Consider the following 16,280-nt stretch of genomic DNA (forward strand, 5'->3'; position numbering starts at 1 on the left):
TTTGATGGTCTCCTAGAACGAGCATTTTTACACAATTATGTGCAGCCTGAGAGCAAGCTCTTAACTCTGAATGCCATCTTCAGGATTAAAATACCATAAAGATTATGAAAAAAGCAGCAATCTCTGGTTGGTTAGTTAAAAAAACATTACAGTTTGGTCCGCAAGATGTGTTTTGCAATTCAGTATATATCTGGTGTCCCATTGTTTTTAATGCAAAATGAACAGAGCAGGTGTGAAGTCTACAATTGAGCCAGTCATGTTCATTTTTATTCAATTTTAATTTTCAGTTGTATTAGACACAAACAGACATAAAAGGCATTAATACTTCATGTATGTATGTATGTTCAAATAAATATGGAGCACTTTTTTTGAAAAGTTACATTTTTTACAGGAAAACACCACACTGAAATAAAAAAAAAAGAATAGGATTTAATAACTACCAATGAAGATAGTATTGTGCAATGTTAATGAAGTAAATGCTGTAGAATGGAGTAAATCTGTGATCTGTATGGATCCTGAAGGAGAAGTAGCTTTAATGGAAACCTCAGAGCCCCAGCGCATCTTTCTGCACGCTGCAGTCCAAAAGTGCATTTCCAGCTTCCACACACTCTGTCACACATGGTGCTTAAAAAAAACACAATAAACAAGCCATTAACAGATTGAATGTAGACAAACGAGAACACACTGTTAAAAACATTAGATCAGCACTTATTATTATGGTTATTACCGTTCTTAGCACGGAGCCATGACACAGCCTTCATAGCCAGAAGCTCCCACTCATCCCGAACATCTGACTTAAAACCATGAAGCCAGATCAGAGCCAGAATGGTGGCCCACACTTCCTTGCTCACCTAATTCACCAAATCAGAGAAAAAAAACAGATGACATGGAACAGCCACGAGAGGAAGAAAAACATCAAATAGCATAAAGAAGACAACATATCTCAAGAGAAAATGTTGCTGTATGGCTTTGAACAATCTTCCTGACAACATTAAAGGTATAATATGTAATTATTCCACATTAAAATGTCTAAAAACAACTAGACCTATGTTATATATTTTGTTGAGTTGTGTACTTACATTATCCCAAACGTTTCCAACAATTTTCAAACCTAGAGAAATCTGTAATTTAATCAAAGTAATGGACTGTTTCATTTGGTCGCATGTCAATGGCGTCATACCTCCTCTACCAAAGATTAAACACGCACAAGATGCATACAGCGGCGCTGTTTGTCCGCTACAATGGCGTCTACCAAAGAGTAACTTACACACATACAAGATAGTACATCGGCGTTGTGGTTGTTCCACAGAAACTGTTATGAATTGACTTTTATTCAGTTTTAAGCCACATTTTCATGATAAATTTAGGTCGCTTTTGACTATATATTTTAGCCGGAAGAAGCATTTTAGTCATTGAACGTCTGGATCCTAAGTTATCAGAGAAATAAACTGGGCAAACGTTAGCAGCAGCTCGGCTAACAGCCCATACCGGACGTCCGGTCGTCGCCGTATATCGTCGGAGAAACACTGATTTTTTTTAGATGAAACAGCTTTATTCAGTGTTTTGTGTGTAATCCCCGGGTCCGTTTGTTCTGGAGAGGAGGAGACCTCTGTGGGCAATTCGGCTACCGGTAAAAAAAAACCATCCTGAATGATTAACACCAGAGTAATCCTATCCCGGTGAAGCTGGTTATTTAACAATGAAGAAAACAACTCCCATGATCCCTTGCTACTTCACACCGTCATCACACTCCGTCTTTTGTTATTGTTTTAATTGAGCGACCCCTAGCGGCTGAAATTACATATTGCGCGTTCAATTTGATGTACTAAAATAATGAATTTTTGTATACTGTATAATACCATCTTATTTATAATTTATGTTGTGGTGATTTAGTTCCATGCGTTTTACTCTTTCCTCTGTTGGTATATAAACAATGTCATGAAATCAGTTTTTAAATAAGTTCCATCATTCATTTGTGTTTTTTTTTTTTTTTTTTACAATGACCCACCAATGTAGGCTTTGGGTTTTCCACCTCCTTGCTGGTCTTTCCCAGCGAAGCAGCCAAAGCTGGCTCAAGCTCCCAACAGCCACATGCCTTCTGGAGAGACACCAACTTCAGCAAAGTGTCTCTGCTAGGCTGCTTGGTCCAAGAGTCTGTGCGTCGTCGCACATTGAAGGAAAAAGACAAAGCAAGTGTAAAATAATAGAATCCTTTTGGATTATTACCGAATGGTATGTATTTGGTTTCTACCCGTTAAAGGGGAGTTTTTCCTTACCGCGGCTGTCGTCAAGTGGTTGCTCAAGGGGGAATTGTTGGGTCTCTGTAAATTAAAGAGTATGGTCTTGACCTGCTCTACGTGAAAAGTGCCTTGAGATGACTTTTGTTGTGATATGGCGCTATATAAATAAAAATTGATTGATTGATTGATTGATTTGGAGCGTGATTTCTTTTTCCATTTTTGTTTAAATATGTTGTGGCTAAGCGTATTTGAGTAAATTACTGAACTTAAAAATGTAAGTCACAGTGTTTTATAGGAATATGTCACTTTATTTCTTCAAATCATGCCACTGCTTCCAATTAGAAATAGCTGTCTTCACCTTTTTTCATAATTATTGAAAATTAAACATGAAGCATTCCAGTTTGTTCCAATCAGCAAGATAATTCTGTCTTAACTTTGATAATTGTGCAGACAGTTGACATGAATGATTGTACTAAATTTCACGCCAATCTACCCAATAGTTGTGTCTTCAATAGCCTCTTAAAAGTTGTTACTTACCATAATAGATTTCTCCAGCAGCCTCGTTATCTAGACAATTAAGATTCATCATGTCCATCGATTTAAAAGAAAATGTGAAGTAGGACATTACTTGTTATACACATAATTAATTGTAATACACAAACCACTATACAAGAAACAAGGGCACAGTTTGGTATAAATACAACTCTACTTAATAACAAAAAGAAACACAAGGCAATTCATTTAAATAGGGTGACACCTGCACTGCTACATACACACATGACATGTCTCACTCTCCATTTAGTCTACCAAACGCAATTTGGCGATCTATCTAAGCTGTAAAATTTCCCATTTCTCCCTCTGCTATGCCAATGCTGCTGCAGCTCTGCACCACAGTATTGCTGCCTGCTGATTCAGCCCAACCACTACCCCAGCATCCACCTGCAGGCACCGGCTAGAGGGACAATACTTACTCATCACTCCCCAGTATCTCATGTGCATACATATCAGCGGAAAGTGATGAGGTTGGAGCCAAACTCTATGTTCTACTTGCTCTAAATTAAAATTTCAAATGTGAGTTGTCTGACCGAAATATCTTTAAAGATACAATAATTACATAATAAATCCGAACAGAAAATATAGCGTTTGCAATACTCTCAACACATTCCCAAAAAATGGAAATTTCTATACTGTTTAACACCTCAACCTACAGCCTGAGAATTTATCATCAAGCTGAGTGTGCACCTGTCTTAACCAGGTTGAGGTGACTTGAGCCTTTATTATAACTTCTGAAAGTAATCAATATGAATAATTTTATTCACAAAATTAGTCTGAATAATTTTTCACAAAATTATTCAGATGAGTGCTAAATAAAATTATGATTTATTGGTTTATAGGCTTTACAGTGAGAACAAAAAGTTCTGAAGTTACTGAAGAGAAGTGAACTGAATATTATTAACTCTGTTCCTGATCTATTGTACAGGCCTTTTTATTTATTTATTTTTTGTAATAAATAAAGTCTGTTGTACCAGTATAATGTGGCAGCTTTCAGGGCACAGAACAAACAGTTAAATAGGGTAACTATGTACAATGTAATATCTGCCTTGACATAAATAATGCAACGTGGCAGCTATGTAGATGTTTCTACTTACACCCAGTATCATAAGTGTGTGGAGGCCGGTGGGAGAGAGAACTCTCAAACTGGTACTTCTTCTCAGACATTTTTTTTTTCTTCCTCCAGCCACCTAGCTTCTGCTTCATTCTGGAGAATAATGCTGTGCTGCGGGGAGACTGAGGTGCAGCAACTGTTGAGAGAGCACAGTAAAACACAGCCTGATGCAACTTACGACTTGGACATCTTGGACAACAAATTACATGACATAGCAGAGGTCCTCATACCCGACGCTATAAAATGAAAAACAAAAGAGAGAAGACTATGAGGTCAAGTAAATATTAGATGAGAAAAACAAAAAAATATCAGCTAATAAAATACTGGTTTCTCAGTTTATTGCAATGACTCACAACAACTAGTAGTATTACGCAAGATGTTCAAATATTCAAAAGTGCAACTTATTACAAACACAGACAGGTATGTGAACAGGTAATTACACACAAATACACTGTGATAACAGAGGAAATACTTTTATCTCATAATATAATAAGAGTGATTAATAGATTTGTGATTACACCATTTTGCTTCTCTGTACTATTTCGTTGCCCTAGGCAACTGCATATGTTGCCTACACCCAGGACTGCTAAAGTCTACCAGAGGCAATACAACTCCTACATACAGTAGTTCACAGTAAAAGCTGCAAGAAATTAAAGAGCATTTCTGACACAAAAATGTATTTTGTATTTCTTTATATTCGAATTCAGCTTTTTACTTACATTTTCTCATCGGTGGAGCAGCTGACCTACTACAGCCCGTCAATGCTTAAGATGAAAAAAAATATAAAAGAATATGAGGTCAAGAAAATTTTACATGAGAAAAACAAAAAATATCAGCTAATAAAATACTGGTTTTTGAGTTTATTGCAATGATAACAAGTACTTAAAAGTATTATGCAAGATGTTCAATAGTCAAAAGAGCAACTTATTACAAACACAAACAGGTATGTGAACAGGTAATTACACACAAAAACACTGTGATAACAGAGGAAATACTTTTATCTCATACTATAATAAGAGTGATTAGTAGATTAGTGATTACACCATTGTGCTTCTCTATACTGTCTTGTTGCCCTAAGCAACTGCATATGTTGCCTATACCCAGGACTGCTAAAGCCTACCAGAGGCAATACAACTCCTACATACAGTAGTTCACAGTAAAAACTGCAAGAACTTAAAGAGCATTTCTGCAACAAAAAATTATTTTATATTTACTCCGTGTTTCTATCTATATACTGTTTTCGTAGAAATACTCAGATGTGTGTTTATCCCATTCAGCATTTTACTTACGACTTCCCATGACTGGGGCAGCAAAATCATAACTCTGCGTAGACAAACTCTGTGACACGGCCCTCCCCATCATGCCTTTAAGAAGAAAAAAAAACGGATATGAGGTCAAGAAAAACAAAAAAATATCAACTAATAAAATACTGGTTTCTGAGTTTATTGCAATGATTCACAACAAGTAGTTAAAAGTCTTATGCAAGATATTCAAGATGTTCAATAGTCAAAAGTGCAACTTATTACAAACACAGACAGGTATGTGAACAGGTAATTACACACAAATACACTGTGATAACAGAGGAAATACTTTTATCTCATAGTATAATAAGAGTGATTAATAGATTTGTGATTACACCATTTTGCTTCTCTATACTATCTCGTTGCCCTTGGCAACTGCATATGTTGCCTACACCCAGGACTGCTAAAGTCTACCAGAGGCAATACAACTCCTACATACAGTAGTTCACAGTAAAAGCTGCAAGAACTTAAAGAGCATTTCTGCAACAAAAAATTATTTTATATTTACTCCGTGTTTCTATCTATATACTGTTTTTGTAGAAATACACATATGTGTGTTTATCCCATTCAGCATTTTACTTACGACTTCGCATGACTGGAGCAGCATAATCATCACAACTCTGCGTAGACAAACTCTGTGGCATGGCCCTCCACATCATGCCTTTAAGAAGAAAAAAATGGATATGAGGTCAAGAAAAACAAAAAAATATCAACTAATAAAATACTGGTTTCTGAGTTTATTGCAATGATTCACAACAAGTAGTTAAAAGTCTTATGCAAGATATTCAAGATGTTCAAATATTCAAAAGTACAACTTATTACAAACACAGACAGGTATGTGAACAGGTAATTACACACAAATACACTGTGATAACAGAGGAAATACTTTTATCTCATAATATAATGAGAGTGATTAGTATATTAGTGATTACATCATTGTGCTTCTCTATACTATCTTGTTGCCCTAAGCAACTGCATATGTTGCCTATACCCAGGACTGCTAAAGCCTACCAGAGGCAATACAACTCCTACATACAGTAGTTCACAGTAAAAGCTGCAAGAACTTAAAGAGCATTTCTGCAACAAAAAATTATTTTATATTTTTTTATATTCGAATTCAGCTTTTTACTTACAATTTTTCATGGTTGGAGCAGCACACCTCTGAAGTCTTGCTGGCATACCACAGCTCATCATCATCATCACTTAAGAAGAAAAAAAATATACAAAATATGAGGTCAAGAAAATATTACATGAGAATTACTTCACAAAAAAGTATCAGCTAATAAAATACTGGTTTTTGAGTTTATTGCAATGACTCGCAACAAGTAGTTAAAAGTATTACATAAAATATTCAAAATGTTCAAATATTCAAAATGTGAAAAAGTGCAACTTATTACAAACACGCAACTTATTACAAACACACACAGGTATGTGAACAGATGATCACACACAAATTCACTGTGAGCGCAGATGAAATGCTTTTATCTCATAATATAATAAGAGTGATTAGCAGATTTGTGAATGAAGAATGATGATTTCCATACTGTTAAAGCATTACACCACTGTGCTTCTCTACACTATCATCAGTGTTTTTATTAGTTCTTAGAAACACTCACTGGGTGCTGGAACATTTCTGCGCAACAGAGGTCCTTGAATCGCCTTGCTGTCACTTTTATTGACAGCAATGAAGGCGGTGAAGGAACTGCTCACTCCTGATTGGACACTGAGCTCCACCACCTTCTGCTTCACTCGTCCATCTTGCTGTCCTCTGCGCTCTCTCTCTTCCATCTCAAGGGAGCGAATCAGAGTCTGAGCACCCAACCTGTGGACTGTTAGTCTGCAGACAAGAGACAGGAGTTAGGTGATGCTTCATGTGTATGAGTAAAATAAAGAGATATACAATCTAGCTACAGTAATCATATATTAGGTTGAAAACATCAAGCAATATCTCAGTATATAATTACCCAGTGTCCTTTGCAGGTTTGAGACTGAAGCGGAGCTGGTTCTGGGATGGATGACCTGCCAGGCTGTACTTCACCGTCACACAGCCCTCTGCTGCCTCTGGACTCTGAGAGAGCATTACAGTGTTTGAAATGATATCTATTATTGTAATCACATACCTAATGAAAAAAATATGTATACAGTAGTCTGCTGAGTATCAAAGTACATCAAAATACAAAACAAAGCTCAGCACACTGGGATTATATTACAAGAAATATTCATTTGTCAAGGACCGAAGTGTGCTGCTCATGGTTATACAGAGGAGTTTAATGGCTTCAAATCACTATGTTCGTATAGCTGAATGCTAAAAAAATCAGACCAGAGAGGTATTTCTCTATGACATGGTGCTGCTCCTACCTGTCCAGTGAGCTGAGCATAAACCAGTGACCTTTGACCCTGGAAAATTGTTGTGATGGGTGGAGAGAGGACAGTGACAGACACTGCCTTTGGTAAATCCCATGTGACTGAGATGTCCACTACAGCTGGCTGCAGAGCAAATCGTAGCGACTGCATCACCTGATGGATAAAGAATGTTTATTCATTATTTATTTTTAATTATGTCTTTTGTCTAGATACAATTTTTTAAAATAATAAATGGTCATGTCTAACTTTTGGTTGCATCCTGTCAGTTCCTGTGATGAACTGAGCGTGACCTCCTCCTTCCTTGGCCAACCCATTGATAAGAGCAGAGCTGGCTCCTTCCCCGATCCCAAAAGAGAAACACCTGCAATGAAGTAGTTTTGTTTTTAACACACAGAATTCAGACATTGGACATATTCTGGGAATTGTGTGGGTGATTGTTGTGTTTTATGTAGTTTCACCTGTGGGAGCCTGAGTTGTCCCTCACCAGATTTATAACTTCTTTGGTGTTCCCCACCTCACCATCAGTAAAGACAAACACCTGGAGCAGAGAGGTTACATATCATGGTAGGTTAAATAATATCACACCCCAACACACACAACATCTAGTGAAAGTCATCCACATAACTATCTGAGAGCAGTGCCAGGTTGCTGTTTCAGTGAAGTGGTTTTAATGGTAACGAGATGTGGTGAGTATGAACTTAGAACAAAGCTGTTAGTTCAGGATTGTACTTGTAAAGTCACAAAATAGAACAGTTTAAGAAGTACTGAGTTATGACTTAATGGTATGGTATTGTTACTGACAAGAGATACTGTGTGTGTGTGTGTGTGTGTGTGTGTCTGTGTTACTTGTCTTGGTTGACTGGGAATGCAGGACTGGCTGTAAATATGTTTAAGGGGCTCCAGGATCTCTGTTCCTCCCAGATCAGCGTCCATCTTCTCAACTTCCTTCAGAGCCTCTTTCATGGTCTTCTCACTGTACTCCACACTCTTACTGCCATCACACAAATATATGAACACTAATGCACACATATATATACAAACACTGATACCAAAGACTGAAACACATTTTTGTGGACTGAGTCAAATGAGGCAGTGATTTACGGGAAGGTATGTTGATAACTGGACCCAAAACTGTAGATATTGAAGTAGCAGCCCATTGGTAAACTCTTCAGCAGGAGCAGTAGAGTATCCTTGGAGGAAGAGAGAAAAGATAGTGAAGGCCACTTTGTGAGAGGAACACTATGAATGATTTTATGACAGAGTTAACACATAATGAATACCCTGGCACTGCCAATGCGAGTCTCTTGCCGGTTGCTGTTATCCACACAACAACCCATACTTCCAGATCGATCAATCAAGAACACAAACTCTCCATGTGATGCGACTGAAGACATCACAGCCTGGGGGAACTCAGGGTACAGGCTCAGCATCACCACTGGATCACCCATCAGAGTGCCTGAAACACAAGAAAGTGACACAAAAATGACCAGAAATCTGCTTTTTATCATTTATTACAATACGTGTAATTTATCAGTTTGAGGATGAGGATAATTAACTTTTTATTTGCAGAGTAACAACTTCTCTAATTGTCACTCACCAGGCTTGGCAGAGGCCTGTCCTGCCTCCACCACAGCAGTGGGCTGGTGGGCGTCTTTGTAATAAATCAACAGTTCAACATCCCTGTCAAACTTGTGTCCTGCAGCCAACTTGATCTGCAGTTCACAAAACACACTCATAAATATAAATAGACTGATGTCTTGTTCTCAGTAATGAGGAGCAATCACACACAACAGACACATTAGCACTCTACATACTGTGGCCTGAGTTTGCTCTGTGTTGAGGTACTGGAGAGGGTCCAGGGAACACTTAGACTCTACTTTAGAGATTGGACGAGGAGAAAACACCCGGGCAGAGAAAGACAGACTGTAGGGCACCAGAGAGGCTGGAACAGACGTCACCTGGACGCTGCCACCTTCACTACTTCCACTATTTTCACTTCCTGTGAACAGTTTAGAAATGCTTTAATCAAATGGGCATTACATTTCATGTAAGCAGCAGTGAGACAGTAGTGGGAAGAAAATATATAATCTAAATAATAGCTTCTAGTAAAACTAACTAACACTAAGACTAAGAGTCTAGAGCCATGCTAACAATTCTGTAGGTGGTTCTAAGGCACAACAATGCAACTGTAGTGTATCGTCATGATAATAATGGCAATGCTTATTATACCTGTTAACATGCTGATGAACATGTGCAATGTTTGCCATATTGACCATCTTAGTATAGTGTGTTTTTGTTAGCATGCTAACATTTGTTAACAAACCCGAAGTAAAGCTGAGCCTAATTGGAATGTCATTAGTTTTGCAAGTATTTGGTCCTAAACCAAAGTATTGGACATATTTTGACCTGCTGGCGAGATTCAAGGAAGTGTCAGAGGATCACCAAAGACAACAGGACTCATCTTCTGGACACCACTTATATCTATATATAATCCATGGATGGAAATCCATCCAATAGTAAAACAATGTTGCTGTTGTTTTTGGCAGTTTTAGCATGGCAAAAAATATGAATATTTCCTTTAAAATGTCCTTAACCTCCATTTCAGACAAAGCCTAACTGATTTTTGGATGGAAACACTGAAAGTTAGTGTGAATACATTACTACCGTATTTCAAACTAAAGCAGCTTTTGCAGTGCAAGTGTTTTTTCTAGTCATGAGGTATATGACTGTCTGTATGGACATGTGTGGTGTGCACTAAGCAGAAAGTGTTGTCTGGTTTTCCTACCCTGAGGTTGGTAGCGAGGGTTGAGCACAGCAGGCAGACAAAACCTCAGCCCGTCATCAGCCTGCACAGCCAGCTCAGTGACGTACTCCAGTCTGATGGAGGCGCTCTCTCCTGGAGGCAGACTGCCCACACTCAGAGAGAATATATCTGGGCTCTGATCACTCTCCTCCAATAGGAAGGCCTGCTGACCGGAGCTCAATGCATCATCATATTCCTCATGAGCCTGCAGTACAGATGACACATGTGAGTAATGGTTGGTGTGTTTACTGTCTTTTCAGATTCATTATAGTGAGTACGTCTTTACTGTCCAGCTCACCTCCTGTTTCTCCTTCACCTCAGCTACAATCTGTGTTTGTCCAATCTTAGCACTGAAATGACAGACAGCAGCATCTCCAGGCAGAGGGAAGACAAAAACAGCCTCCAGTGGTTTGTCCTCCTTGTTCTCGTAGAGCAGAGTGGAGACCAGTGTAGCCACATGGTCCCTCACCTCCAGCTCCACTTCAATGCTCTTCAGAGGAACTGATGAGAAACAGAGAGAAACAACACAAACACTGTGTGACAACTGTTGTCTTTTCTGTGGGTGACGATATGATTGCTGAAAGTAATTAAGGTTCCTGAATTGTTGGATTTTAACTTTTCCCTCAAGTATGAATGTGTATATTTTATCTTACATTTTAAAAAGCTCATTTCCTGTCCCCAACCTGAGGCCCAAATACACACACTTGTATGGGCAAATATCAGCACACACAAGCCAATATAATCTCCCACAGTAATTATTGCATGTGTACAGAAATGAATAGTAAGGGCATAAATAAGGATTATTTAAATGACAAATTTATTATTTTCACTGTTAATCAATGAATTGCTTAGTCTAGATCATAGTTATCACAAGTTATAGAAGCCAAATTTGAGGTCTTTAAATTGACCATTTAGTTTAATCAGAATCCAAACACCCAAAGATGTTTACTTCGGTGGTGTAAAACAGAGAAAGTAGGAAATCACATTTTAGACGCTGTGATCAGCAACTCTTTGATATTTTTTTTACCAGACATATTATTTACTATATGGTTACACAATTATTAAACTTGTCGTTATTTAGTTATTGACTAATCATTTCAGTACTAACTAATTGGATACAAAAGAAAACAAAAACATACAAAAGAATGCAAACACAATCACAGGTTAACTTAGAAAATAAAGCTAATGTCCTTCTTATGTTATTCAAAGCTGTTTGTAATTACTGCAAGATAATGTGGTTGAACAACCAATTAGTATCATGAAAAGTGTACTGGAAGGTAAAGGTGGAAATCCACTTTTTGAATGAGTAAAACATATGTTTTGTATCAGCTCTGTACCTGGTTCCTTATTAGCAGTAAGCAGACCACAGCAGTTCACCATCATGCCTGTTCAACAAGTAATAATATTGGAGTCGTTCTGGCTGTAAAAACAAAGGTAAAGGGAAGTAAACTCTGTATGACATGACACTTCACAGATGTCCTTCTTATGAAACTGTACGTATGTTTCCATTTCCATTTCCTCCATTATCATTCTTTCATATAAATTTAATTAGCTGCATACAAATACAATATGATAATTCATTTGATGGGTTATGTGTTTTAAATAAGCCAACAGGTGAAACGAATCACAATATGGCATGTTTGAGCTTAGCTGGAATTGGGGGGGATCACATAAATAGAAATTATAACTAATAAGACAGTAACCTACATAATACCTAACAATCTGTAGCCTCTATATTATGTAATTTACAAACCGGTGGGTATGTTTGTCCAATCTATAGCCAGAAATAATCGAATATTAAAATAAAAAGATAGCATTTGTAAATGTTGGAGGGCAAAAGGACTGAAAAAAACTCTATAAAAGCAGAATAGTTGACCTGGTACACTAGGTACAGTAGGTTTAACATACACACCAGCAGACATCAACCTTTTCACTATGCTATACAGTCAATAAACATTATTGACAAATTTACTCCAATCATGAAAACAATGCACCAAATGCCTACCTCTGTGCAGTGAGTGTCCAGAGAGAGATACAGAAGGTTTCTGGTTGGGTTTGTATTTAGTCAAACCCAGACCACACCTACTGCGTAATGTTTACAGGCAGTTTGAGTGTCAGGCTTTCTGCCACTGAGCCTTTCCGAAATCTGCGCCCTTCCTCCAGCTGGCTGCTGCTGGGTGTCCACTCCTCACTAGCTATAGCCTGACAATAAATAATGCGAACACAAACCTGCTACTTTGTTTATTTTGTAAAGTTTAAATAAAGGGAGCCATCTCTAATCCCTTCCTTTGATTTCTAAATTTAAAAGTGACGTAGTTTTGCAGAATAAAATCCGTCTAATTTCAGTTTTATGTCATCAGCTTTGCCCTTAGAAAATGAAACTGCTCGGCTTTCATTCCTTTCCGAGTGCTTCTACAGGAAGTAGCACAGTAATCCACTTTATTAAATCAGTCCTGGCTCTTAAGCATCGATTAAAATATAACATAAACATCCGGAGCTGACGTCTTGCTTCTCAATCTTAATTTCTGGCGCTGCTTGAATCTCATCGGCTTCTTTCGTCATGGAAAAGTCAGCTCTGATGATGTTATCCAGCTGTTTTGATCTTTATAGGGCCATTCCGTAGAATAAAATAGACTTAAACGACCACTTGAGCGTGTCCATCGGTGACGCCTTACCCTGCTGTCATGGCAACTTCATTCTGATTGGGTCCCTCTTGCATTTTATCAGTCGATGGGTAAAAATGCAAAACATTTAAAATCCAAACATACACGAAGCTAATGATGTGATAAAAAAAAAAAATCAGTCTGTCCAACAAAGAGGGTGGTTACAATGTTTAATAATGATGAGCTGTTCATTGCCATTTGCTCACTGCCAGCACCATTGCTTTATTAGTATAATTATATTAAATACACTGCTCCCAAAGCAGGTTGCGCATGGTTTACTGTACTCTACACAGCACATGCTGTAAAAAACTAACATTATCATACTTGTGTGTTCTAGTGCATTGCAAAGGTTCTTTAACTTTTTTTGTAAATCTCTTGGCACTCAGTAGTGAAATTTGTGTCCCATGGACCCAGCCACCATAATAGCTACATGTATACTATCCATAAAGGCCTAGTTACTCATGAAAACTATCGAAAAAAGGTGGTTAGTGTGCACATCTGACCCAAGCTAGGTGTAGGACAAAAACAGCATCCAAAGATAAAGAAGAGGTTGTCTGCACAATCTGAAAATTGAAAGTGTGTCAGATTCCTGACATTTGAGTTTTATTTAAGCTTTTCTGTCTATCTGTACCTCAAATTTCAAATGTCATGTATATTTCTGAGGTTTGAGTTTCACAGAGTGAGGACAACAACATTGTTACAACTAACTCTAACTGTTCTTATAAGACTAAAAAGAATACAGAGACAGATTTATGGCACAAACACATCTTCTGCAAGAGGATATGGTCAGGTGGAAAGAGTACTTGTTATATATGTGGTTGATGTGACAGACACATGTTTGTGAGAAGAAACTAGGTTATCTTTCCCTATAACTAGGTTAGATATATATATATATATATATATATATATATATATATATATATATATATATATATATATATGTGTGTGTGTGTGTGTGTGTGTGTGTGTGTGTGTGTGTGTGTGTGTGTGTGTCTGTGTGTGTGTATATATATATATATATATATATATATATATATATATATATACATACAGACGGGTGACATGTTAAAGGAAAAGCTGGTACAAGTCTGAATGCTTGACCCCTACATTGAAGGGATCTGGTGGCTCTGCTATGCTGTGCTGTGGGGGGCATTTTGCTGACATGGTTTGGGTCCATTTGTCCCTTTAGAGGGAATAGTCACTGCAAATCATTACAAAGTTGTTGTGAGTGATCACCTTTATCCTATGATGAAACATTTCTATCCTGATGGGAGTGGTCTCTTCCAGGATGACAATGCCCCGATTCACAGGGCTCGTGGGGTCACTGAATGGTTTGATGAGCATGAAAATGATTTGAATCGTATGCTAATTATTGTATATATACACACAGTATATTTAATTATTAAAGTACTAAACAGCCTATTAAAGTAAGAAACAACTGGAAGTAGACAAGGGCATAAGAAATACCATAAACAACAAGAAAGAAGTGCTAAAAGGTTAAGTGGCTTAAATGTTGAGGTGTTAATGGAAAAAAACGGTTTTCAAGTGTTTTTTGAATGCCTGAAAACTCATGATTTTACACATTCTTCCCTGACTCTGTAGCTGTGCAGTCAAGCTTCTCACTGATTTACTTCCACTTTCGGTATTGCTCATCAGATTAATACAAAAAACAGACAGACTGTTGGGTTTCTTTGTGGTTTGCAAGGGGATTACAATAATACATGCAATATTGTAGACACAAATGTACAGCAAAATATATTATTTACTTTCACTCCTTAACTTAAAAAGTATTAAATGTTTTGGTCTGGACAGCTACACTTTATCTCTTATAAGGTAGTTGAGAAACATGTCAGAGCCAAACCACTGACACAACAAGAACAAAGCTGAAAAATACCCCAATCATTTACTTCATCTCCTTTTACACCGTTCAGTTCAACAAACTGAAGTTCAACACTGTCCCTATTGCGTTGGCTAGCAACTGATGCCCTTCTTTACATTGCTATTAGAAATGGGGGTAACTAGGGAGAGAGGAAGGTGTTGTTAGTGTTTGCATTTGTGAAAAGCAGTGATTTTTTTGGTTTTGTGAGGAAAAGAGAGAGTGATGGATGCAGGGCAGGGGGGTTGGGAAGGCCTAAGTTGAACACCCTGGCTGGTAATATATGCGGCTCTATTGTGGTGAATCAATGCACCGTGCAATAATGGGGGGTAAGGAGGGGTGCAAGACTGTAGGGGAGCTGAAATGAGATGTCTTCTGCCTCATGGTGTGACCACTCAGCGTCAACCAGACTCTCATCCGAGCTCAACAAAGTCCTTCTTCCACTTATATCTTGGTTGTTGCTTTTCTCACTGGAGGTGGTCAGAGATCAGAGCCCAAGGAGAGAGAAACATGAAGACTCAATAATTTTGACACAGACAAGAATGCCGCGATATCAGCTGACAAGTTGTGGTGAATCCGTCTACGTTGTTATATGACTGTACATGTGTGGTGTTCTTCTGCACTTTGGTGGTGTTGCTCTCTTCTAAATGCTGTGACAGAGCAAAGTCTAAAGGGGAAGAGTCTAAGAGGATGAACTGAGGTGAGTGTGTAGAAATTCTTAAATTATAAGTGCAGCTTTAATGAAATGTTTGTAGTTTCCTGGTAATATACAAACCATAATTTAAAAATATAATATAGTATGCACTCATTTGTGCAATAAAGCTTTGGGGATAAAAAATATTTGCACACTCCTAGCTGACATCATTGCATGGTAACAATGAAGAAAGTTTGGTGTGAAGCTAAGCTCACTCAATATTAATATACTGTACTGAGATTCATTAGTTTGTGGATGTGCAAACTATGCAAAAGATGAAGATTAGCAGTTGCTTTAGGTGAACCACAGTACACATGTGTATTAAAATGTTAAGAAAATGCTAATCAGTGCACTTGTATCAGATATTGCTTCACTCCTCCAGAATAAATGAAAGAGGGAGTCTCTGTGTTCTCAAATCAATTAGAACAGATTTGCTGAATGGAGGCAGAGGGGACAGTTGTTTATAGGCTTCAAGCTTTGTTTCAGTTTCTCCCTTGTGAAAGCACTATGAGAACAAAACTGAAGTATTGTATCTGAATGAAGATGACTAAGAACAATGGGACCCTCTGTACAGACGAAGCTGAGAAAAATGCGAGAGGAGGTTTGGGGAGGGGGGAGTGGGGGGTGTTAAGGAGTGGGTGATGACAGAAAAGGACACATGGATGACTGGTGC

At 37.9% G+C, this 16,280-nt stretch overlaps 1 protein-coding gene and 1 long non-coding RNA gene across 6 annotated transcripts; one reads left to right on the forward strand and one right to left on the reverse strand.

Annotated features, from left to right (window-relative positions):
* Positions 1 to 326: 326 nt before the first annotated feature.
* On the reverse strand, positions 327 to 13,066 carry LOC121898497 (von Willebrand factor A domain-containing protein 5A-like). Of its 5 annotated transcripts, none has more exons than XM_042413626.1 (25): positions 13,050 to 13,066; positions 11,712 to 11,794; positions 10,673 to 10,875; positions 10,357 to 10,579; positions 9,386 to 9,570; positions 9,169 to 9,283; positions 8,852 to 9,027; positions 8,673 to 8,761; positions 8,418 to 8,562; positions 8,030 to 8,109; positions 7,818 to 7,932; positions 7,566 to 7,724; positions 7,172 to 7,275; positions 6,824 to 7,044; positions 6,341 to 6,409; positions 5,791 to 5,868; positions 5,196 to 5,270; positions 4,626 to 4,670; positions 4,137 to 4,142; positions 3,890 to 4,042; positions 2,778 to 2,807; positions 2,277 to 2,321; positions 2,009 to 2,154; positions 728 to 851; positions 327 to 624 (listed from the first exon to the last, which is right to left on the reverse strand). In XM_042413626.1, the coding sequence occupies exons 2-25, from the start codon at positions 11,755 to 11,757 to the stop codon at positions 545 to 547; spliced, it is 2,712 nt and encodes a 903-aa protein (XP_042269560.1). In that variant the 5' UTR covers positions 11,758 to 11,794; positions 13,050 to 13,066; the 3' UTR covers positions 327 to 544. The 5 variants fall into 5 exon arrangements, with proteins under 5 accessions (XP_042269560.1, XP_042269559.1, XP_042269562.1 ...); XM_042413625.1 differs by lacking the exon at positions 13,050 to 13,066 and adding an exon at positions 12,380 to 13,024; XM_042413628.1 differs by lacking the exon at positions 13,050 to 13,066 and adding an exon at positions 12,380 to 13,023 and having other exon boundaries at positions 9,386 to 9,548; positions 10,353 to 10,579.
* LOC121898506 lies at positions 2,063 to 4,619 on the forward strand. Its single transcript, XR_006096485.1, has 3 exons — positions 2,063 to 2,232; positions 3,122 to 3,262; positions 3,979 to 4,619. It is a non-coding gene; the product is annotated as an uncharacterized LOC121898506 (long non-coding RNA).
* Positions 13,067 to 16,280: the final 3,214 nt, after the last annotated feature.

Source organism: Thunnus maccoyii, chromosome 6 (genome assembly GCF_910596095.1).
Source record: "Thunnus maccoyii chromosome 6, fThuMac1.1, whole genome shotgun sequence".
Taxonomy (NCBI): domain Eukaryota; kingdom Metazoa; phylum Chordata; class Actinopteri; order Scombriformes; family Scombridae; genus Thunnus; species Thunnus maccoyii.